This window comes from Cupressus sempervirens, chromosome 10 (genome assembly GCF_028749045.1).
Source record: "Cupressus sempervirens isolate cs-2001-9-10 chromosome 10, ASM2874904v1, whole genome shotgun sequence".
In the NCBI taxonomy this organism is placed as follows: Eukaryota; Viridiplantae; Streptophyta; class Pinopsida; order Cupressales; family Cupressaceae; genus Cupressus; species Cupressus sempervirens.
In genome coordinates this window covers 145,814,784-145,839,865 of record NC_143127.1, presented here as the reverse complement: position 1 = coordinate 145,839,865, position 25,082 = coordinate 145,814,784, and the positions used below count along the sequence as shown (strand labels likewise).

Below are 25,082 nucleotides of genomic sequence, written 5' to 3'. Positions count from 1 at the left end.
ATGGTCGTCCAATCAGTGGTTACGGCAAGGGAAAAGATATGCTCAATCTGCAAGTTGTATGCAGAGCTGGTGATTGCCTTGTATAGCCCGATCAGGGACGTAAGAAGCTGCCAAAACAGAACAGATTCCTCACGCCAATAGAGGGAACACAATACCAGCACAAATATCTGGGCGTCTAGATTTTCAGACCACCTGTAATATCCAAACAAGGAATTTGGACACCAATTTTCAGAATGAATCTCAACGCCCAAACAGAGAGAAGGGTCGTTGATAGATAGTGCCTCCAAATCAAAAACCAAAAAGGCTGAACATTCAAGACTGGGCAGTAAACTTCAGAATTATAACGTGCAGCTCTTCATATGCAAATCGTACACACTTATAGAATTATGATTTCATGCCAAGCAAAAGAATAATTGCCCTCACATTACTAAATATCTCATCAACAATGATGCCTCCCCAGTTAGAGAATGTACAGAATTGGAGAGCTTCAGCCAGATTGAATTTATTAATTCATTCAAAAACAATCCCTCAGCCAAATCAAACCTTTCAGCAGTAGTGAATAAAATCAGTGACAGTTATAGAATTCTCAACTACAATGTTCTCTCCCAGCCACAGACAAATACAGTAAAGAGATTCAACCAAATTCAGAATTAAATCACTATACCTCGGCAGTGATTCATAATACATCTGAATTTTAGGCCGCATTCACATGCCTTAGAATAGTAGGGCTCTGCATGCCCACCTGCTGTAGGGGAGATTGTGCATGCATGCAGAGTGCTGGCCCTTTGCCGCAAACATCATTGGGTAGAGATGGTAGATGGCGCTGGTTGCTCCCAAGGAGAGAGGGAGGATGCGAGTGAGAGCCCGGGAACGGCCATATCGGCTAGAGGGGCAATTAGGCCAGATCAGCACTAGTGCCGAAGAGAAGGGTAGGAGTATCTCAGCTTCAAACCCTTATACTTCAGCAGGGCATAAAATCGACCATAGGAAAAACTCCCAAGACAACAAAAGAAAATTAGACAATTGGAGGCTTTTCTATCAAAATGAGCTCATATTTATAACCCCCATTGGCACAAAGTTTCCCAAATGTAACTTCACTTGAGAAGATTCACCAACACATCATCATTTTATAACATTATTATAATAAAGTGCTATTATAATAATGAAGCTTTAATAATTAATTAATAAATAGGAGCCCATGCCATTAGTAAGCCAGTCTATTGCAGGTAATGACCAACTGCCAACGCCACCATCCACACTGCCAAATATGGCAACTGCCCGAAATAGACTTACTAAAAATAATATGTCCACAATTGAGACCTCCAAATCACCCTGTTAGCTCACGAGGGTTGCTACAATGAACTAACTCAATCAACTGCAGAGACTCGCCAAGAATGGAGACATTACATTTTATACAAAGGAGTACCTGAAGAAACATATAGGGAGATAATAGAGACCCAAGGGTACTAGTGACATCCACTTTGAGATAATTGTCAAAATAACTTAATTTTTTGAGTTAAATATCCAATATTTTACATCTGACAAGTTACAATTGGAAAGATTTATTAATGAGATGTATTTTGGCATTTGAATTTGTCGCTTGTGCCTTTCTTTTTGCTTTGGAATCTGCTGGTTCTGACCTTCTTTTCAGAGAAATGATTTTAGTTTTCAATGAAGTGACATGAATATGTTGTTGCAAAACTGAATTTGTGTTTACAATTTATGGGCAATTCCTGCTCTTAGTTGAAAAAAGTACAATCTGAGTACAAACTACAAACCTCAAAAGCAATATTTGTGAATGTAACAAAGCTTGCAAAAAGCATAATTTAGTTTTCTTCTGGCATTGTTTAGAACCAAATATGGAATTAGACATTAACTAAGTTAGTTTATTGTTTTATAGCATCACTAAGTAAACTATGTGGATGCAGAAATTTGGCAAAAAGCTATGCGAGGAGAAAGTCCCAATTGTTATTGAAGAAGTGACAAGTAATCTGGCTGAGAATCTTTCAGAAAAAATGCAGACTGAAGTAGATCAGGGTAAAAAGGCCTCAACTGCCCCAGTAGTCTCATCTGCCAGCTCTCACTCAACTATAGCTAGAGACTTACTAAACATGGAGATTGATTCGAAAAAAGTGGAGAACCAAGTCAAACAGGTAATCATTTCCATTACAACCATTTATTTCTTAGGTGTTTGTTAACAGATTTGTCTTTTCAAACCAACATATAAAATGACTCTTCTTTGACTTGATATAAAGACAAATTGCTAATATACAGTTGGAGAAATTGCTTATTAGATTAGCAATTTTCCTCTGAATTTTAGAGCTATAGCTCTCTGTTATGATCTGACTTGGAATTTTTGGGGTATGCTTTTTACTAGAAAAAAGAAATGCAAACTAATATCTTCGCATACCCATGACACAGATGCGATTGTGAATTGAGAAACAAAGGGAAACAGAGACAAATAGTGCAAAGACCATGTGCCCAGCCTCCACTACAGACAAACAAGAAGAAATTTTAAATATTTTCCCATCAAGATATGTGAATGACTATAACTCAAAGATTCTACTGCAAAAAATACATAATGTTTTGAAGAAGATGACATCAAAGAATAACTACAAAAACTCAAAGACCTAACTGCAGTAAAAAAGGGAACGCACAAACTAAAAGATTTAACATATATTTCCCTCTTTTCTTTAATGAAAAGGAAACAGCTCAAAGACCATTCTGTACCTTTACAATGATCATGTTGGTAAACAGAAAAATGTATTCTCTCTCCCTCATACAAAGCTGAAATAAAAATCTTTCTTCTGACGGACTCTCACTTGTATGTCAAAGCATAAGGGGGATCCATTCATCATCCATTCATAATGATTTTGCTACTAATTTCATGTATTTATCCATCCATGAAGTTATATATTGAAAGTAATGGAATATATTGCAGAATTACTAATTTAGGATAAGATCCAGCCACATTATAATTGGTATCATAGCATAATCATATCATCTTGTGAAATACATGCAAACCTATATCAATGAACAAGGGGAACTGTTGTCATGGCAGTATAATTCACCAATGAGCTTAGAAAATTCATGGACCAAATCCATCAAACCCTCGCAAGCCAAATAGAAAAATCAAACCAAACACTGCTCCAGGCATTGCAAAACATGGGGAACCCATAAATAATCTTAAGAATAATACTTCCAATGAGAGAGACATAAGCTTGAACCACTCAGAGAATAATGGGGCATCAACATGTAGAGTGCCCAAACCTCCTTTTCTACCTAGAGAGCATACTCTAATGGAGGGAGTTAGTCAAATTACAAATAATGCCATTGAGAATGCTAGAGCTTATGCAAGTTTGGAACCAGAAATCAGGGAATTGGTGACATTAGAGTTTTTTTGTGAAGCTAATAGGCACGAGACATCTAGAAGGGAACGAAAACCTCCAAATAAAGACCTCCAAATAAAGGAATTAAGGCAGCACTTCCTAATTTTGATGGATCAAGAAAAACTACAGCTCATGCTTGGATGCAGAAATTGAATACTTATTTCACCCTTTAGCCCTATGATTGAAGGGGAAGCACTCCAACTCGCAATCTTTCATTTAGAGCGATTGACACATGAATGCTGGCACCATGGCCTCCACACTCAAGGACATGAAAATGTCACCTCTTATGAGGAGTTTTCACAAAGACTCATTAAAAGACAGAAAACACCCCCAAGAAGCTTATACAAAAATGACTCAAATAATACAGCACGTAGCAGTGAAAGCTTACATAGCAGAATTTCAAACAAATTTAATTTAAATTAGAGGAGTAGATGTTGACAAACTCACTTGTTTATTTGTGGAGGGATTAAAAAATTCACTAAAAGGGTTGGTGAGTGCTCTAAAACCAGCACCTTTCAAAGGTGCCTTTGAAATGGCTTTAAATTTGGAAGTCTCATCAATGACTATTAGACCTCCAATCCACCCTACCAAACCTCCCTATAATAAAGGCACTTTTATCTCTAAGAATGATTATAAGAGGCTCCAAGGAGGATTATGTTTCATTTGTAAAGAGACATGGGAGTGAGGCTATGTTTGGAAGCAAGAGGGGGGAAGGAAAATTAAATTGCTTTACAAGTTTAATGACAAATGGAGAAGGGACATGTTTGCAATCTTAAGGACCAAATATAGAAAGGTCTGTGTTCTAAATGCAAAGAAGCTTGGGAACTAGGACACGTGTGGAAAGAGAAGTCGAGTCCATAATATAGAGGCAATATTCGATGAAGAAGCAAAATAAGAATCAAATAGTAAAAAAACATGGTATGAAGAAGGAAATATTAAGAGCATACAATCACAAGAAAAGGGGACGACAAACAGATGGGAGTTTTATGGAGGAACAAATTCAATAATCATGATGCCCTTTTAATCCTCGAGTACCAGAAGTGGTACCTCCCTAATCAATACATTGAATAATACTTGTATTATGCTTTGTATGCCATGTATATGCGTTGTGTGTAGTCATGTCTTCATTTATATTCATTCATAGATTTCATATTTTCAGTTGTATGCTCTCTATGATTCTACTCGGTTTATTTAGAATAATAGATAAAGATGACTTTGAGGCATACTATCATGCAAGCGTGGTATTGGGCAAACACAAACAGGCACCGCTAGGATATGGTCTAAAATCATTTCTCACTTTCTTGTCTTGAGTTCAATTGTCAATTTCTACTATTAAACTATGTTCTCCTAAGTTTCTAAGATGGGGATGGCAGGGGACAGTGGGACTGGTTTTTGGGACGACAAACGTTTTTGCTGATTTTGGGGACAGGGACGGGGTGGGTGGCGGTGGTGGCAAACGTGGACAAATATATACATATAGGGAAAATTTAAACTATATAGGGAAATTTGCATATATATATATATATATATATTACATTCATATGAAGACATGGATAAACCATGCCATTCAAACATCATAGAACCTTAACATACAACATTTCAATAATCAAACTCAATGCTCAATATGCTATAATGCGTTCATAATTTGAAATTGTTGTCAATATGCATGTAATATTAAAATATACCCAAGAACATAATATGGAATTTATTTTCAATATCAACAAGAACAATAATCCACCTTCCAAATTGAAACATGCTACTATCATTTAATTTTGAAACCACACTTCCAATTCATTGTAAGTGGACTGATATTAATACAAAAAGGTCCTCTATACAGTTCTGATCATCATATAGGTTTGTTACAGTAAGATGGTATCTTTATGCAACTTCCAATATTCACCATATCTTCTACAAAGGACCTAGATCAAACCAAGACCAATCAATCATTGATGTATTTCCAGAAAATGACATAAGGATGCATGTTCTAGGTCTATAATGCACAATTTAGACTTTCCCAACACCTTGGAAACAATCTGCTATATAATTCTGAGTGTGTAGTGTGACTGTAATAGCGATATCAATTCCATGATTCTTAGCCTAATGTTGTCAAATACTAATTAGAGGGCCCCAAATAGCAAGAATTAACTACCAAATAGTAATAAGCGTGTTAGGGTGAACTTGGAAGGAGGGGCCCCCTTCAAAATTAAAAAGGAAAATGTTTTATAAAAGAAAAAATATTTTAGAACTGCTGACGTTGTCTATAAAACCAGGGACACCCATCTGTCCTAGGGACTTCCAAGGCACCCCCAAGGTGTCCCCAACTTTCCCCATGATGTACGAACACCCCCAAAATAAATTCCTGGAGGCACCAAGTTTCTGGGACATTTCCTGAGAATCTTCAGAAAAGGGGGACAAGGTTGGTGTTGATTTTTTGAGAGGACCGTTACAAATGTACTAAGCATTTCCATGAATTTGGTATATGTTTTCCAAATGCAACAATCACTTACATTTATATTGAGTATAAGCCATGAATAGACATGTCCCTTCATGGGACATGCTTATTCGTTAATCAAATAATTTATATAATAATATATTTAATCATATATATAAAATTATATTATATTAATTTCTCTCATTAATATCTCAATTATATCGCATATAATTATATTATGTTTATCCGAGAGAAGCTATCAAGCATCAACACTCCCTATTAGCTAGGGAGGATAAACACATGTATTACCTCAAAGTAATATCAAGTTAGTAAGATTAAGGATATCTTTGATCAGAAGATATCCATCATTTTGATAGCACAGTTGATATCAAGAATATTGGTCTCCTAGAATATCAACATATGATATTCACCAAATACTCAATAAGGTTTGATATTACTTTTGATATCATGAGTATTGGTCTCCTAGAATACATGATATTCACTGATTATTCAAAAATTGTTTGATATCACATATGGTATCATAAATATTGGCCTCTCAGAATATCAATGATATTCACCAATTACTCAAAATAAGGTTTGATATCACATTTGATATCAAAGGTATTGGCCTCCCAAAATATCAATGATATTCACCAAGTATTCGTAATAAGGTTTAATATTACATTTGATATCAAGAGTATTGGCCTCCTAGAATATTAATGATATTCACCAAATACTCTTTGAGTAATGGCCTTCCAAAATGTTGAGATGCAAGACATTCACCATATACTCAATTTGTTTGATCTAAAAAATATAAGTCGCTCTTACAATAACTTCTGCAAATACAAGTGACATCATTTGGAAGTTGTCACTTCCTCATGATGTACACAATATTACGATAATAGATAGTTTCTATTATCTCTGTTTATTATCTAATGGTTATCTATTGTAATCTTCTGTAAATATCAGAATGTTTCTAATATTTAGTTTTTTGTTTCTATTCTTTACGATTTTTTCTTAAGGAAACATTGTTCAATCTCTTGTATAAATTGATCTCTTGATCACTGTTAATAATAAGCAAATATTTTCCAGTTACTTCGTAATATGGTATCAGAGCCAATTCTTTGAATTTTTTTTGAAAAATATTATAATTTCTTGTTCAAAATTATTAGAGCAATATTTTTCAAAATTATTTTCTATGTCATTTGCTTCTTATGATCATTTTTCTACAATTGTCATCTTTTTTTTGCACATTTCCACCATTTTGTAATTTTTTTTATTGTTTTTTTTGTTCAAAACCCTAATTTTTTGTATCGGATCAATTTTTTATAGATTCTTGCTGGGTTTCTTGAGATCTCAACTGTGTTGTCTATTTTTTTGGGTGCCTTGATTTTCGTGCCTCAATTTTTGATTCAGCCGATTTAGAAACCGTTACCATATTCTTTCTGGGTTTTTCGAGCTCTCTTCTAGGTCACCCTTCAAATTTTTTGGGTCTCTACTTTTTGAGAGTTTCATGTACTTGCATGTTGTTTGCATGTGTTGCTTTACCATGCAAAGTCTCGTGTTTTGACTTTCTTAAAAATTCTGGTGGGTTTTAATAATTATTTTCCTCAAAAGACTTTTTTGGTGGGTTTTCATTTTTTTTTCCCTAAAAAAAAAATTCTTATGGGTTTATATAAAATTTCCCTTCAAAATTTTTGATTCTTTAATTGGCAAAGTTGTGTGGGATTCCTTTGTGGGTTTGTACTTTTTTCTTCAAAAACTATCTGTTGGGTTTTATTGTTTTTCCTAAAAATGAAGCTTTTTATTGTCAGGTTTTGGTTGTTTTTTCAACTCAAAAATCATGCCAGGTTTTGATTGTTTTTTCACCTCAAAAATCACGTTGGGTTTTGATTGATTTTTCACCTCAAAATCATGTTGGCTTTTGATTGATTTTTCACTTCAAAAATCATGTTGGGTTTTGATTGATTTTTCACCTCAAAAATCGTGTTTGGTTTTTTTGATTTTTTCTAAAAAATGATGGCTTTTTGCAGTTTGTTTTGGAGCATTATGCTCATATTCAAATTTTTGGAGCATTAGCCAAAATACCATAAGCAGTCTTCCCAGTAGACATCAGATTTAGAAGGCTCTTGGAAAAAGAAAATTCAATGCAACTATTGTCACAAGTATAGGCACATGAAGTTTGAATGCTGGAAGCAATTAGCTATCCTATCTAAGCAATCTGGTTCACAATCCATAGCGAATAGTGCAGAGCCCCTTGAGTAGACAAAATCTGTCTTTTACGCTTTTTGATACCTTCGTGCTCTAGTTAGATTAGTGATTAAGGGAGGGTATTATGATAATAGATAGTTTCTATTATCTCTATTTAGTATCTAATGGTTCTCTATTGCAATCTTTTGTAAATATTAGAATGTTTCTAATATTTAGTTTTCTTTTTCTAGAATAGAATGCTTCTATTCTTTACGATTGTTTTTTAAGGAAACATCATTCAATTTCTTGTATAAATTGATCTCTTGATTACTGTTAATAAAAACAAATATTTTTCAATTACTTTGTAATACACAGGGGGTAGGACCATTAAATCATGTAGTCATATGCATGATACCAAATGTTCACATGAAGTCAAGGCTCCTGTGATTCTAATATGATCAAAACCTTTAGGGATCAGTTGTAACATATGCTTCTTTAGACGAATGCATTGGACTCCCTTAGAACATCAATCTTTTGATCTTCCTATCCAAACTTGCTTATAACAAAGTGTTAGACTCCCTCTGAATTTGATATCATTCATTTTTCCTACAATATCAATCTCTTACATCACTTACATCACATGAAGATTCCATTAAAATGCTTTGGAGGTTTTTTTTTAGGGCGATCATCTCTTACATCACGCTGGATACTAAGTATGATAGAGTCCAAACCGATCACTTTGTGTAATGTTCCCTTTTTGGGACACTAGAAATATTGGAGTCTTATTTTTTATAAGGTTAAAATTGACTATGAGAGCATAGACTCAAATCATTAAAATGTCAATTAATGTTATAAAGAGGACAAAAGGTTAAGGAGGAATAAGACGAAATACTAGACGGAAGTTGCAGAGTCACAAGGGAATAGGACGAAAACTAGAGGGGAGTTAAAGAGTCTTGGTTTGTGTATTAAAAGGGGAGGAGGCTCATTCTTGGGTATACTTGATTTATGATTCAGTTTAGTTTTCTCTCTTGTGAGAGTTTTTAAAAAGCTGGACGTAGTCCTTTGTGTTGGCAGACAGTGGATGCAAACCCATTGTCCCAGGAGACATCAGTTCAAGTGTTTCATTTGTGCTTACAGGTTCTTATTCTACTATTCCAATCTGAATGCTAATCTGTATTTAAGGTTGAGTTTTTGTACTGGTTATTGTATTGCTATTGTATAATACAATAACGTGTTTTTCGGATTTGTATGAGGGTTTTCTAGTTTTATCATTATGGGTTTGTAATGCATTTATATATGCTTGAAATCATGAATATTAATCTGAAAAGATTTTCTACTGCTGTTCGTAATTCATATGCCGTTGGTTTATGTTCTGAATATCAGTTTGAGGAAGCAATTAGATGATTATTAGTTGGATTATATCCTATGGTTTACATTGCCGGTTTACCTATGATATGATTTTATGTTTTTACTACCTAAATGCTATTCTGAGAAGAAATTTAGTAAATACCCAGTTAGAGATATTTTAGTGGTATCAAAGTTGGTCTTCCTGCCAACGTGAAGGGTTACATTGAAACAATGATACTCTTTTTCTGAATTGTAGAAGAAGAGCAGTGCGATGAGATTATCACTATCTACAGAAACTAAAATATTGTGAAGTTATGCCTCTGCATATACACTCGGTTATTACAAGAATCATTAAGGGGTGAATGACATAGCTTGAAGTCACGGTTGGGTATTGCACACAAGATTATGCTGTTACAGTTATAGAGGACTTTTGATTAGACTCAGGGGAGGTGTTATGTTAAACAGACGGGTGACAGGAAACTAGATCTTAGTAGTGATCATATTTGAGTGTTGGGACCAGTAATTTATTTCATCATAGCAGAGAAGATTACAAGGATGATGCATATAATGAACAGATACGAGTCTGGAAAACTGGATGATTACTAGCGATACCGTATGCTGAATAGTTGGGTAAAGCCACTCTGGACAGAGAAATACATGCCTATGAAAACAAAAATCAAAGGGAATCATGAAGTGGTGGCTGAGAATAATGGGTTGAATGCCATATGAAACAATCCGGGACTTCAATAAACCTTGGATTCAACACTTTCACACCCAATATATGTGAGCAGTTACCGATTAACGAGAACTAGAGTCAATCATGTTCTTTGGTAAAGAATCTTTCTTCAGTCGCATGAGTTCTGAACCCTCGAGCTTTCCAAGTAGACTAGAGAAATAAATGCATATGCTAGAGTAACCATTTCGTAAGCATCCTTTGAATTAGTTTTGGTTTCTAAAGACATCAGGTACCAGGATTAGAGAGCTGTGTAAAAGGCATGAAGTCTTGAGCATAACTGATGATCTTCACTTATAAACTCCTTGCCGAGTGTTGAGGAGTTGAGAATTAGACATATACTCATAGCACAGGATAATCTGGAAGGAGATTGGGTTGTTTGCGTATCTGCAGGAACAAACCAATTTTGGCGACGATACATATGAGGAAGCTTTGCATCGATAGAGATGTCACTGCCAAATTGCAATGTACCCTATCTGGGATGTAACCGTCAGTTGATGATTATGGAATGTAATCGTAAGAGTTTTCCTTATCTAGCATGAAGGTGTTAAAATAGAGATTTTAATAATTGAAGCAAACAAGGATCGTCAGTCGTCCAGGTTGGCATCTAAGTCAGACAAGTGGGCTTGCAGGGGGTAGAAGGAATCAATAGAGAAAACAACACCCCCTCTGAAGGTCATAATAAATGACTAAGCAATGATATAAAATATCTAGTGTTTGGCAATACAGCTCTACACGTCAAGGAATAGTTAACGGGAATCTACAGAAACCGGCTTCATTTTTACAGCAATTTTTGTAGTGTATTGGATGATAAGGTTCATGTAGTAGAAGACTTTGAAGTTTGGAAGCATTGTCATTGTTGAGACTCATTTCTTTGAAAGAGTAGTTATTTGACTCACGATACTTTTTTGTACCATGCGGTCACTCCTGGAATTCAAAGGAAGTTGTGATCTTTCAAGCTCAGGGTGGCATCAATAGCTTGAAGGGTGTTAAGGATTCATCGCATGTGCGACTTTGTTGTTGTAGTAGGTCCCAGTTTAGAAGTAGGATTATTTGATAATCTTCATTCAAATCAAACATCAGAGCTTGCAAAACTTATTGGGAGCATACGAGATAGTTTTGAATTGCAAAAAGTAGATTTTCAGAAGTGTGCACCCACCGCAGTCAAGGGATTTCTTGTGGTGTATCATATGACGCCATAAAAGATAAAGGCAGATTACATACATAGTAAATTGCAAAGAGATATATAAGCAGAGAAACTTAGAAGGATTTCAGCTTCGAAGTCTGGTAGTAATAGGGATCGTCTACTGTGCCAATCTAAACTACTTGATGCTCAATTTTATCTTTGTACGGTGTTGATTAGCTACCAAGTGCAGTGACTTGAAACAGGTTGTTCATCTTCTTAATTCATCCCAATAATTCCATTCGTAGACTCTATACAAAACAATTTGTTCAATTTTGTAACTGCTATTGGCTTGCATCTTTCTCAGAACTAAAATTGAGATTCATTCAATTATCACAATGCTCTTGTTGGGTAAAACTTAGATTGCTCATGAATATAACTTGTGATGTGAACAAATTTCCAAACTATTTCTTGGCATGACTCAACCTCTACTTGAAAGGCTATACAAGTACGGAGAAGATTAACAAAGTTGTCCATTAATCATTGCATTACCTTCATGAGCATTTAGAATCACAAAGATGTGGCTACTTTGTCAGAATTCCAAATGAAATGAATGACTTGTGAAGAGATTTGAACATTGAATTGAAAACAGTTTCTGAGTATGCCAATGATCTGATAGGTTTTACAAGAGCTATAGAATCTTTGGGGTTAGTGGAATTTATTAAGGGACTCTTTCAGTGGTCATCATTTGGGCTGAAGTTGTATCACAGAATAGGTGCTTACATCTGGGTCACGTTTGCTAAGAGCCAGGAGTTGTAGAGTAGTAGAGGATTTCATTCATTTTTTTTATATCGGAGTAACTTAGCTCAATCAGTTATGACATTCCCTTGTTAAAGCATTCTCAAAAAAAAAAAAAAAAAAGCTACAGCAGCGTTGTTAAAGATCTCTGCATGTTGGTTATCTACATTTTGAAAGAGCATCCATCTTGATAATTTAGGAAAATATAAGGCTTGGATAAAATCAGGAAAGGTAATATGAAGATACAAAAGTGTAGATAGCCTAGCATTTTGAGTCTGATATGAGAGCATAAATAGTCAACATTTATAGAGAATATATAGAACTTCCTATCCGAATTCAAAATGATTTATCATTTAGTGATTACGTGGATTTTCATCTAGAGCAGCAACATAAGACAGATAGGGTAAAAAGAGAGTATTTGGAATTGGTTCAGGATCTTCTTGCAAGGGTCCTGGGCAAAAATATGTAGGAGTTTCCAAAAAATCGTGATCAGTGAATAAGGGTTCTTGAAAAAGAAGAGTAGTCAAGTACCATTGTTTTACAACCTTCCAACGACCATGTAAATTTTACCTAGGGTACAAGTTTTTATGTTGGTGAATTGAAGGTTAGTGTTGACAAACAGGCGGATGAGGATGGTTGCACACGAGTTAATAACAGATTGAAATTTTTGTGTGATGAACCATATATTACATACGCCCATGGCAGAAATTTAGAGGAACAATCCAAGATGACACTACAAGACAATGAGTTGTATCAACATGATAATGAAATGCATGCATTTAAAAACCACTTGAAGGTTAATGAAGGAATGGTTGTGGCATCTTTGGTACATTATGACAGCACTCACAAGGTGGTTGAGGATCTCTATAGGAAGGTTCAAAAGGGAGTGGAAGCAAAATGGCTTGTTTTTGATTTGCAAGTGATCAAAACAGGGCTTGAAATTATGAAATCAGAATATTTGTATTTGCTTTCCGACAGGGATAACATTCTTAAGATTGCTGAAACACATGTTGATCAGCTGAATAAAGAGAGGCATGAGATTAAGGAGCTTGATAGAGAGCTTAAGGAAACACAAGAGGCATTGAATGATGTTCAGATTTCTCTTCAGGAAGCAGAAAATTAGATTAGGATCACGAACCACTCTCAGGAGCACGAGGATAAAGAGAGGTAGGAATTTTTCCTAGAGGTAATTGATGAACTTGATAGCATTCAATAGACGTATGCTTTGGATATTTCCCCAAGCGATCAAGTACCAAAGTTTCAGATCACTTTCAGCTTATCAATAACCTTGTGTTTGAAGTTGATGCTGATTGGATTTCTGATAATCCCTTGTTTGAGGTAAATGGGGACACTCCTTTTGATCATCACGAAGGAGATGATTTTGATTTCAGGATATGGAATCTTGGTATGATTCTTAGCAAGGAATATGGATAACATGATGGAAGTGGTGAATTGATTACGGTTGTTCGTCATTGGATTAGTCCTATTAGGATACTCAATTTCACACCATACAGGAGTTGGTTAGATTGCATACATCAGCCTTTGGGTAGTTTTTGGTGTGGTATTGAGGAGAGTTATGTGTTGCTCATAGGGAATGCTCTTTCAGCTTCATTCTTATTCATAGTACCTATGTACTCGAAGATTTTCCAGAGTGAAGATGACAGTTTGGTATTTGTTGCGCCCAGGGTGTTACACTCAGTTATTGAGCGGTTTGTTTATTACATTATCTATTTAGGTCAGGTTATGCATAGTTCACTGATACATTTCTATCTTATCATATCAGCTGGTTATGATAATAGGGTTTGGGATCCAGGTGTTGATCATATGTATTTTTGGCTTGTTGAGGACCTTGTTGTAGTTCTATTTAGTTTGAGGTTGGATTTAGTGGTATCAATGATGATTAGAGTTGTTCAGTTTATAGGTGTAGAGTTTTTTCAGAGAGTTATATGGGATCCAAGGATCTAGTTGAGAGATAGATTGTAGAGTGACATCTTGCTTCATAGTGTGGCCGAAATTGTTTTTAGTTTGGGCTATAGGGCTACGTGCAGACTCGTATGGGATCTTGGTACTGATTGCTTGAGGAGAAGCAATTTTAAGGAGGGGATATTTGTAATGTTCCCTTTTTGGGACATTAGAAATATTGGAGTCCTATTTTATATAAGGTTAAAAGTGACTATGAGAGCGTAAACTCAAATTATTAAAAGGTTAATTAATGTTATAAAGAGGGCAAAAGGTCAAGGAGGAATAAGACAAAATGCCAGAGGGAAGTTGAAGAGTCACAAGAGAATAGGACAAAAGCCAAAGGGGAACTAAAGAGTCTTAGTTTGTGTATTAAAAATGGAGGAGGCTCATTCTTGGGTATGCTTGATTATGATTCAGTTCAGTTTCTCTCTTGTGAGAGTTTTTAGAAAGCTTCAACTTTCAGCTAGTTTGAGGGTGTAGCCCCTCGTGTTGGCAAACAATGGATGCAAACCCATTGTCCCAGGAGACATCAGTTTAGGTGTTTCATTCGCGCTTATAGGTTCTTATTCTAGTATTCCAATCTGACTGTTAATATGTATTTAAGGTTGAGTTTTTGTACTAGTTATTGTATTACTGTTGTATAATACAATAACGTGTTTTTCGGAGTTGTATGAGAGTTTTTTGGTTTTATCATTATGGGTCTGTAATGCATTTCTACATGCTTGAAATCTTAAATATTAATCTAAAAAGAATGAGTTTATATTTATTGGAGAATCAACTAGTTTTCTACTGCTGTTCATAATTTGTATGCCGTTGGTTTAAGTTCTGAATATCAGTTTGAGGAAGCAATTAGATAATTATCAGTTGGATTATTTCCTATGGTTTACATTGCCGGTTTACCTATGATACGATTTTATGTTTTTACTACCTAAATGCTATTTTGAGAAGAAATTTAGTAAATACCTAGTTAGGGATATTTCACTTTGTCATTCTTAATCACTTTAGGTATGACACTAAAACCTCTATCCCTTACTACCTCTTCTTCTCTATTAATAAGAATATCACGAGGTATAAAAATAAATCTTATGCCAACCCTGCTTTCTATGTGGGCTTTCTTTTGCTGATTTATGAGCACTTTAAGGCTCAAACCCATGACAGATCTATAGCCCAGAAAGTCGAGTCCTCGAAAGACACTGAGAGCTCTTATCTCCTATCTGATACTGAGGATACTATTGAGCTTCATTCGGATGATGATGAGGAGTTTGCTAAGATTATTAAGAATTTGGAGAAAAAAAAGAAGAAAAGTGAACCCAAAAAGAAAATCATCAAGGTCGAGCAAGGCTCAGTAGGTAAAAATATTAAAACTGAAGAAAATTTTGCCGATGACTACAATGAGGAAGATGAAGGTATGGACACGGAGGAGGATGTCAATGTGAAAAAGGAGGTTACAAGCAATGCCCCAGTTCATAGGCAGGTGTATAGCCCAGCCAAGAAGAGAAGAGGTAATGACACGGATGTTGATCAGGATTCTGGTAAGGGGTAGAAATCCTCCCTTCACGTCCAGGTAGAGAAAAATGAGGAATATGGCATGGATAAAGCCACATGTATAATTGTCTCCAAGGGGAGAAAAACGGTTTGGAGAAACTTTGAGACTTAGATGGCTAAAATGGGTATAGTCAGAGAAACTATTCATCCCATTGTTTTGAAGGGTAATGATGGTAGAATTCATCTGGATGAGGTCATTGATTCGACCATGGTGATTCTCAGTGACAGTGCCAGGGAAGTGGAGATGAATCTCAATAATGCTAGGAATAGCATGGTGGACAACTTTCGGTCAATTAAGTGGATTTTCCACGAGACAAAGGAGATTAAAAATAGGTTGTAGGGGTTGGAAAGGATGGAGGGGGATGTTGGGAATGACAAAATCAACACTCTGGAAAATAGGGTTACCAAGGTGGAAAAAAGGATGGACAGAATGGAAAATTGTCTCCACAGTATTGCTAATTAGAGCTTCTAAATTATCAAAGCTTTAAATGATAACATTAAACAATTGCATAATATGATGGAGGCTAGCATAGGGGTCAAAGAATAGAAGGGAAATGAGCTTAACAGGGACAAAAAAGATGAGGTCAACACCTAAAATGAGGGCCTTGGCAACATGGCTAGATTGAGCACCAAGAAGAGGGACAGGGAAGATTCTCCGAAGGACATTCAACTGATAAGTGATGCGGTTGAGACTATGGAAATGCTAGAGCTCAAGGCTGTTGAGCTGGTTAAGAACACTGTTTCCTAACTGGATCCCTTGGCTTTTCAGGTTTTCCTTTGGTTTCTAGTTTTGTTAGGCTAGCCTCTCTTCCAGAGGCTGCCTTTTTTGTCTTGTTCTCCTGGCCTTCTATGGCTTGTTGTTTCTATGTTGTCTATTTTGTGTTCAGGTCTTAAAGTTTGATACTTCTGTTAACTGCTAGGTTTTAGGCACTCATTAAAACCTGTTATACTTAATTAAAACAATCTCACATGATAAAATTAAGGAGAACAGTACTTATAATAAAAATAAGAACGGTAATATTTCAACTCATATCTGTTACTAACGACAATATAATATTATTCTCATTAATATCATGATTCACATTATAATTTTCAATTATATATATATATATATATATATATAAGCTTGTCAACAAGCTCCACCTTCCTTAACTTTGGGTTTGCCGATTATAAAAGTCCAAAGCTCCTTGAAATCCAACAAAACTTGCATAGCTTTAAGTCCACGACTTAACAAAATCAGCTTTGATAATGATATTTATTGTAGAATATAAGATCGTGCCCTTCACAATATCAAATGCAAATATTCTCTTTGACATTTTCGATCATATAGAACATACTATCTTTTGTGATAATTGCTTCTACAAACTATATATTATCCTACGATAATATCTTATATTTTACATGAAATATCTTTTGTGATATATATTACGATCTCAATGTTGCATATTTGTTATCATTGCAGATGTCTCAATATTAATAGGTCCAAGAGTTGCTTGCTCTGATACCATTTTGATTTTTTTAGAGGACCGCTGCAAATGTACTAAGCATTGCCATGAATTTGGTTTATGTTTTCCAAATGCAACAATCACTTAAATTTATATTGAGTATAAGCCATGAATAGACATGGCCCTTCATGGACATTTCTATTCGTTAATCAAATAATTTAGATAATAATATATCTAGTTTTATAAATATATATATATATATAATTATATTATATTATATTAATTTCTCTCATATATTAATATCTCAATTATATCTTATATAATTATATATACATTTATCCGAGAGAAGCTATCAAACATCACCGTGCCGTTTCCGCTATGGAGATGGGGGGGGGGAGGTTTAGGTCTAGGATGCGTTCCCGGGTTACTCAACTATTAAATTATAAGGAGAAAATATATAGTTGCTTGAGGACAAGTAAATTTGGGAGGGGAGAACTTTCATCAGCTGTATTTGAGATATGTACAAAATAAAATTTAATCAAAATAAACATTGCTTCTAATATGGATATATATTTAATTCCTTATATAAACATATTTTTAATATTTTATTTGTCCAAATTACACATTGCTTAAATTTCATATTTTTGTCAATACTAAAAAGAAACATGCTTATATAATTATTCAATGTATATAGACTATAAATCAATATAATAATGATAGTAATAAATAAATAATTTTTCGAGTATATTATACAATAACAAATACCCAGTATCGTTTATCTTAAAAACCACATATACCTAATATCATTCATATTGAAGTGGTGTATGTTTTACAAATTGACTGTGATATAGGCAATGAATATGGCCGGTGTTTGGGTGTTTCAACTTTGAATGACACTTTGACAAATCACATTAATACCGAACTAGTTGTGGGGATTAAGAGTTATAGATAGTGACTTATGGCAATCAAGTACTATGTACACAAGTCATACATGAAGGAAACTGTATGTGGTTTGATTAATAGTGCAGATGGCTGAGACAAGAGAATGGCTTTATAATATCAGAACAACTTTGTTTTGATTCACCAATCCGTAATTGATACATATGTAGGTTTGCATTGTGTATTAATTATATAGTGATCTCAAAAAGAATACGTGATGCCTATTAATGCGAATTGATAAAGAAAGAGAACTTCAACATAGAAGAGATGAGATTTAGGGTGCAAACAAATAAATAATAATCGGCGATCAGGATTTGTTCTTGGAAAGGTGCATTTAGAGTTTGTTGTGGAAATGGACAAGAGACTCGTCCCATCCATTGGACCTCCTGTGAAAGGTGATCAATATAAGTAATCACTCAAATTACATCTGTACTGAGCCTAGTCCTAAGATCGAATTTAATAAATAATATTAAAGATAATAGCATTAAAAAAAAGAACAAATAGTAATAATAAAAAATAATAATAATAAAATATTTATTGTTATTCTATACTGAATTGATAGATACTATTCTCTATTAATATGGTACTTAAATAATAATAGAAAGATATATATAAAATGATAAGGAATTAATATATTTAAATTCAAGAATTAAACTTATTAAAGAACCATAAACATTTTATATGAAAAATAAATATTTAACTAATTTCGAAATGAATAGAATAAATGAAATAACTATGGACCTTAATCCATATTATAAATAACAAATATTAAATATAAAATAATTCAAATGAAAAGTCACGGGCTAACTAAGAGGCATGTCCAGCACATTATTAAGGTATTAATAGACGAATTTTTGAATGAAAGGAAGGGCATCGGAAATGAACAACAGGGAGATTTGGTGAACCAAGTACGTTATTGTCATCAATCCAATCATTAACTAAACGTTAATGTCATCAATCCAGTCAATCGAATCACCATGTCAGCACCTCCCTGAGCAATCACAAACTCCAGCCAATGATCACCGCTGAATCTGAACAGGAAAGTATCTGAAGCATCATAGGGGAGCAAAGACAAGCCACCATACATCATCCTCCACAGTAGTAATAATCATTAAAGCTCAGAAACGATTGATAGGCAGAAAGGAATACACACAACACTGTCATAGAATCAGAAAGAATCATGCAGGCAGATAGAAGCAGTGAAGAATCCTAAAATCTATATCGTAGCCATTGGGTAGAATTGTATCTGTAAGGGCATGTGACGGTTGAGTCACCCTTTTAGGAAACTATATGTACATCGTATGTAGAGACTATTGAGACATTATCATAATCATTGTTGTCAGCATAATAATTGGAGTGCATATTGCGTATATGAATAAAGTATCTGTTTCGTGTGATATCTTACTGTACTACATGTGATAAGTATCCTTTTACCCTGCACGGTAAACATTTGGCGCCGTTGTTAGTTGAACCTAGAATAAAGGAAGTGTCATGAAGATTAATGCCGAATTTGCTTAATAAAGATAGGAATAAGAGAAAAGATAAGGATGAGATACGCACAATACATGAAGTATTAATTTTAGCACAACAGGCGGAGCACAGACAGAAATTTCAACAACTTACTAATGGACACCGACTGGGTGAAGGAGCACAGACGGAGGGAGTGCATTCACCTAGTAGATTGAGGAGTACCGAGGAATTGCTAGAAGAGACTCGACAACGATTGAATTTGGTAGAAGATACAAGGGAGGAGTTCTTTAACTTGTATACGCCGAGGGTAGAGAATCTGAATGGAAGGGAGGTGTAATGTTCTCATTATAAAATAAATCATTAATCAAACTATTGTTAATGGGCCGATTGATTTAATATATCTCGGATCCATTTTTGTTTTGTTTTCATAGTTTGTGTTGCCGTTGGCTATCTTTGTACACCCTCAGAAAAGTCTTCCTTGATGGGTACTTAAGCATGACTTGTAGGTAGTCATTAGGTATGCATTTTTGGATTATTTTTTTTTACTGCGAATTCCAGTTGGGATTCTCTGTTGTTCGCCATTTCGGAAGTGAAAGATCTTCCCTATTTGGCTATTCCGGTTTTGGTGGGATTTGACCCTCACTCTATTCCGTTGTTACCTGTAATACTTCGCTCAGATCTGGCAAATCGGAGCAACATCTCTTGGCAAATAGAAATTGAAGGTTATTTATGATCAATTCTCCATTCTTGTTTAGCATTTTTTGATATATTTGGAATTAATAGTTTAAGTTACAAATCTCTATGTTCTTTTCCTTCTGCACCCCATCTGCTTCACGCCATATTGCCTACTGTACGATCTTCTTGACATTCACATCGTACCTCCGCTCCCCTCCATTAACTCTATGGCCCACCCCCTTCACTCTCCCTCCGTATGGACTTCACATCATCACCCACAATCTTTCCCAACATCGTACGGCCAACTACAAGCCACCATTGTATGACCCTTGTCCTTGCCCACCGTAAATTCCACAGCTGTCCACCGTACTACCCCCAAGGACTTTACGACCTTCAATCAGCTGTGTACGACCGACCTGTTGCCTTCTCTCTATTCCAGCAGAGACCGTACGACCCTTTCTTTGTGTCACCGTACAACACATCCTCTGCTTCATATCATACCGTACATCCTGTTCTGTACGACCTTCCCATTTTTCGTACGTTTGCCATTGACATCCATACACCCCCCGCATTGTTGTCCAGATCACATTACGTCTTCCATTTTTTTGCCAAATTGTCCGTAGAAAGATTATTTGTGAATTGTATATAAGAAACAAACCATTACAGTAGTATCAAAGCTTCGATCTTGCCAGCCTGTGGACAGTGAATGAGAGTTTATAGCCGGAAGAGAAGAACATATTCCATTGATAGAATGGTTGCCAAACCGGAACCCACAACTGCCAAACTCGTGGCACTACTGAGGAACCTTGCAAGGAATCATGCACAGATCAATGGTACTCGATGACTCGTAGAAGAAATTCTAAAGAAGTTGGTAGACAATAAAATATCTAGCGAACAAAATTGACAGCGCGGACTCGATATCAGGTAAAGAAAACGCTCATCCAATATGTTCTCAACCTTCCTTGCTATCTTTTCCACAACACGGAGGGAAACAACCAACCTTTGAAGAAATTGCAGGAACAACTGAAGGAAGATTGGAAGAATGAGAATTTTGAGGAAGATATATCCTACAAAGATTATGTAGATTTGAGAATGAGATTTTCGGGGGGTGGAAACAGAGGATATTTTAATGATCTTGAAAATATTTTTAGCAAATATGATAAAGTTTTTATAGACATTCCTCCTAGTTTATTGCCTCATCGAGGGTTTAAACACGCTATTGAGTTGGAAGCAGGAGCCAAGTTGGTCATAACCACACCTTACCGCCATCCCAAGGAATTCAAAGATGAAATCGAAAAGACAATTCAAGAACTGCTAGAGAAAGGATGGATCCATCGTAGTTCTAGCCCCTTCGCGTCATTAGTGGTTTTGGTCAAAAGGACGTGACGATGCGCATGTGTGTGGACTACTGTGCGTTGAACAAAAATAAAATAAAGAATAGATATCCCATTCCCAGGATAGATGAGTTACTAGATGAATTACATAGCGCAGTCAATTTTCCGAAAATAGATCTCTGTTCCAGATACCATCAGATCCGCACGAGGGAGAAAGATGATCTTTTGTTGTCACTACGAGCATTATGAGTTCTTGGTCATGCCATTCAGATTGACAAATGCACATGCTATATTCCAATCATGCGTCAATCACATCTTCAACAAACAATTGCGTAAGTACTTATTAATATTCTTTGATGATCTTATTTATAGCAGGACATGGGAGGAGCACCTGAAGCATCTAGATGAATTCCTAAGGATCATGAAGGAGTAGTCTTTGTTCGCCAAGCAATCCAAGTGTGAATTCGGTATGACGAAAATATTGTACTTGGGGCATGTTGTCAGTAAATATGGAGTTTAAGTTATTTAGGAGAAGATTCAGGCTATCCTTGATTGGCCTCCCCCAAAATCACTTTCAGATTTGCGAGGGTTTTTCGGATTGTGTAGTTATTACTGGAGGTTCGTTAAAGGGTTCTCTCAGCTCAGCACACCCTTAATGGATTTGACAAGGAAGGGGTCTTTCCAATGGAATGAAAAGGCACAACTCACTTTTGATAAGTTGAAAGAGGCAATGAGTACTTGTCCCATACTTGCATTATTTGATTTCACTCAACCGTTCATTCTGGACTGCCACGCATCTGGAGAAGACATTGGCACAGTATTGATGCAAGATCGACACCTCATAGCTTATGAGAGCAAGAAGCCTACACAAAATGAACACTTATATTCCATCTACAACAAAGAAATGTTGGCCATTGTACATGCACTAACCAAGTTTGAACAGTATCTGGTGGGTACCAAGTTTTTCATTCGTACAGATCACAATAGTTTGAGATATTTTCTAGAGCAAAGGGACTTGAATGAGAGACGACAAAAATGGGTAAGCAAGGTTCAAACTTTTGATTTTGACATTGAATATGTGAAAGGAAAGAACAATGTGGTTGCAGATGCCTTGTCCAGAAAACTTGCCATTTGCTCACTAAACCAGATTTCAGCTAACTAGAAGGCATTTTTGTTGGTAGTATATTACAAAAACACATATGCTTGTGTGCTAAATTGCTAATGGATGGCAACACTCAAGATGATCAGTACAAAGTGGTGGATGACATCATCTACAATAAGAATCGGATATTTTTAGTGTCGAAATCCAAATTGAAGCAAAAAATCTTGAAGGAGGTATACGACATTCCCTTGGTAGGACACCTGGGCTTTCTCAAAACTTACAGAAGTCTCTTGGAGAGTTCTCCATGGAAAGGACTTAAAGGAGACGTATTGTAGCATGTAAGAGTGTGCGGTTTGCCAGCAGAACAAATCCGAACATACTCTACCTGCCGGGTTTACTGCAACCTTTGCTAATTTCAAAACATAAGTGGGAAAGTATCTCGATGGATTTCATAATGGGGCTTCCCAAGGTGAATGGAAAGGATTGTATTTTCAAAGTGGTTGATAGATTGGCAAAGCACACATTTCTTCGCCATCCTCTCAGATTTTTAGGTTGCACAAGTTGCCAATCTGTTTTTTAGAGAAGTCTTTCATCTGCACGGCTTACCCCAAAACATTGTCAGTGATCGGGATGGGCGATTCATCAGTATCTTCTGGACAGAACTATTTCGATTGTCAGGGACGAAATTGTCACCAAGTACTAGTTACCACTCTCAGATAGACGGACAAACGGAGATTGTGAACAAGTGGCTTGAAGGTTACCTTTGAAACTATGTTTTGGCACAACAACGGGCATCGGTCAAGTGGATACACGTAGGAGAATATTGTTACAATACCACGTATCACATGTCCATTGGGATGTCACCATTTAAAGCTCTATACGGGTACAAACCCCTCTCCTTCATCGACATAGTGTTGGGAGATAGTCACGCACCAAGGGTGAGGGATTGGCTCCAGGAGGGACAGGACATCCTACGATACTTGAAGGAAAACTTACAACGGGCATAGAATCAACAAAAGATTTACGTCGAAAAACACCAAATGGAGAGGAGTTTCGATTTAGGGGACTTGGTTTATCTCAGACTCCAGCCATATCGACAATCCTCATTGAAGGAAAAGGGAAAAGAATAATTGAAGCCACAATTTTATGACCCCTATCGCGTAGTTTGTCACATTGGTGAAGTCGCTTACAAGTTGGAACTTCCAGAGGGAAGTCGTATTCATAACGTCTTTCATGTTTCATGCTTGAAGAAGGCTGTGGGGCAGAATGTCACAGTAGCCACAAACCTTCCACCGCTCAATGAAGGAGGAAAGCTCATATTGAAACCAACCGAGATCATCGAAGTACGTGAGAAGACCCTGCGAAACCACACAGTGAAGGAATATTTGGTGCGTTGGAAACACTTGCCATTGGACAACACGATGTGGGAGGGCGAGCACATTCTCCAACATCTAAAATTGAATTTGCTCGAGGACAGGCAAAATTTGGGATGGGAGGACTGTAATGTTCCCGTTATAAAATAAGTCATTAATCAAACTATTGTTAATGGGCCGATTGATTTAATGTCTCAGAAACTAGGTGGTGGCCACAATAAATGCAACCCCATCTCTCTAGCCCACTTGCTTAAAATCGCTTGCTTTTCAAAAGATAGTTTCTTGATGTATGATAGTGGTTTCACTTTCAACAATTCAAAGGGTGGTTTTGGATCATGGAGGTGTTTCTATACAAACAAAAGGTATCTTGAGAATATTCCAGCATGGAGGAATATTTTGATGAATCTCAGAATATTATATGTTGATGTCATCATTTCCTCCCTTTCAATTTGATCCCTCTAGTGAACCATTCATTTTTGGTGCTGAACTTTAGAGTCTCATTTTTGCTCCTTTTTTAAAACAATTATTTACATGGGGTAAGTTTTTTGAAAGCACCACAACAATGCAGATAGTACCTAATTTGGGTGTTTGATTTTTCCAAAAACTTTACAGTCTCGTTTTTGCTTCATTTTCTGAATAATTATTTACATGGGGTAAGTTTTTTGTGAACTTCACAGCAATGCAGATAGTACCTAATTTGGGTGTTGGATTTTTCAAAAAACGGCATATTCTTGTAGATGATGTTGAATAGTTCTTATTTTGAGAACTCATTTGGATTCACACAGTATCATTTGTGGTTGAAATTTATAAAGGTGCATAATTTTTCATACACTTTTCAAGTTTTCATTGATTTTAGTATATTTTTCTTATAATCAATTGTTGCTCTGTGCCTGTTACATCTTTCTGTTTAGTTCAGGGTATGAAATAATGTGGAATTTTGCATTGAAAGTATAGTTTCTTTTTGATTCACAATATGGTTCAGATTATGATTGTATGCCTTTCTGTATGTATGTAGAAAAGCTTGAATGGAAACCTAAAGAAAGATTCACTATTATCAGCACAGGAAGTCACTGCTCGTGCAGCTTCACGAGCCATTGCTGCAGTTGCACAGAATATTATAGCTCCAAAAACAGCCTATGAGTTTGAGGTTATGTGGAAAGGGTTTTCAGAAGATCAGTCTGCACAATCGGAGCTGCTAAAGGTTCATTAAACAATGGAACTTAAGA

The 25,082-nt window shown here is 35.8% G+C and overlaps 1 protein-coding gene across 3 annotated transcripts in view; it reads left to right on the top strand.

Moving 5' to 3' along the window:
- Positions 1-25,082, top strand: part of TPR5 (Tetratricopeptide repeat (TPR)-like superfamily protein) — a 173,814-nt gene that overhangs the window by 132,245 nt on the left and 16,487 nt on the right. For all 3 annotated transcript variants that reach the window (XM_089803107.1, XM_089803108.1, XM_089803109.1), the window contains 2 exons: positions 1,929-2,153; positions 24,872-25,057. In XM_089803107.1, the coding sequence (XP_089659233.1) occupies positions 1,929-2,153; positions 24,872-25,057 (411 nt within the window). The remainder of the gene's footprint in view (positions 1-1,928; positions 2,154-24,871; positions 25,058-25,082) is intronic.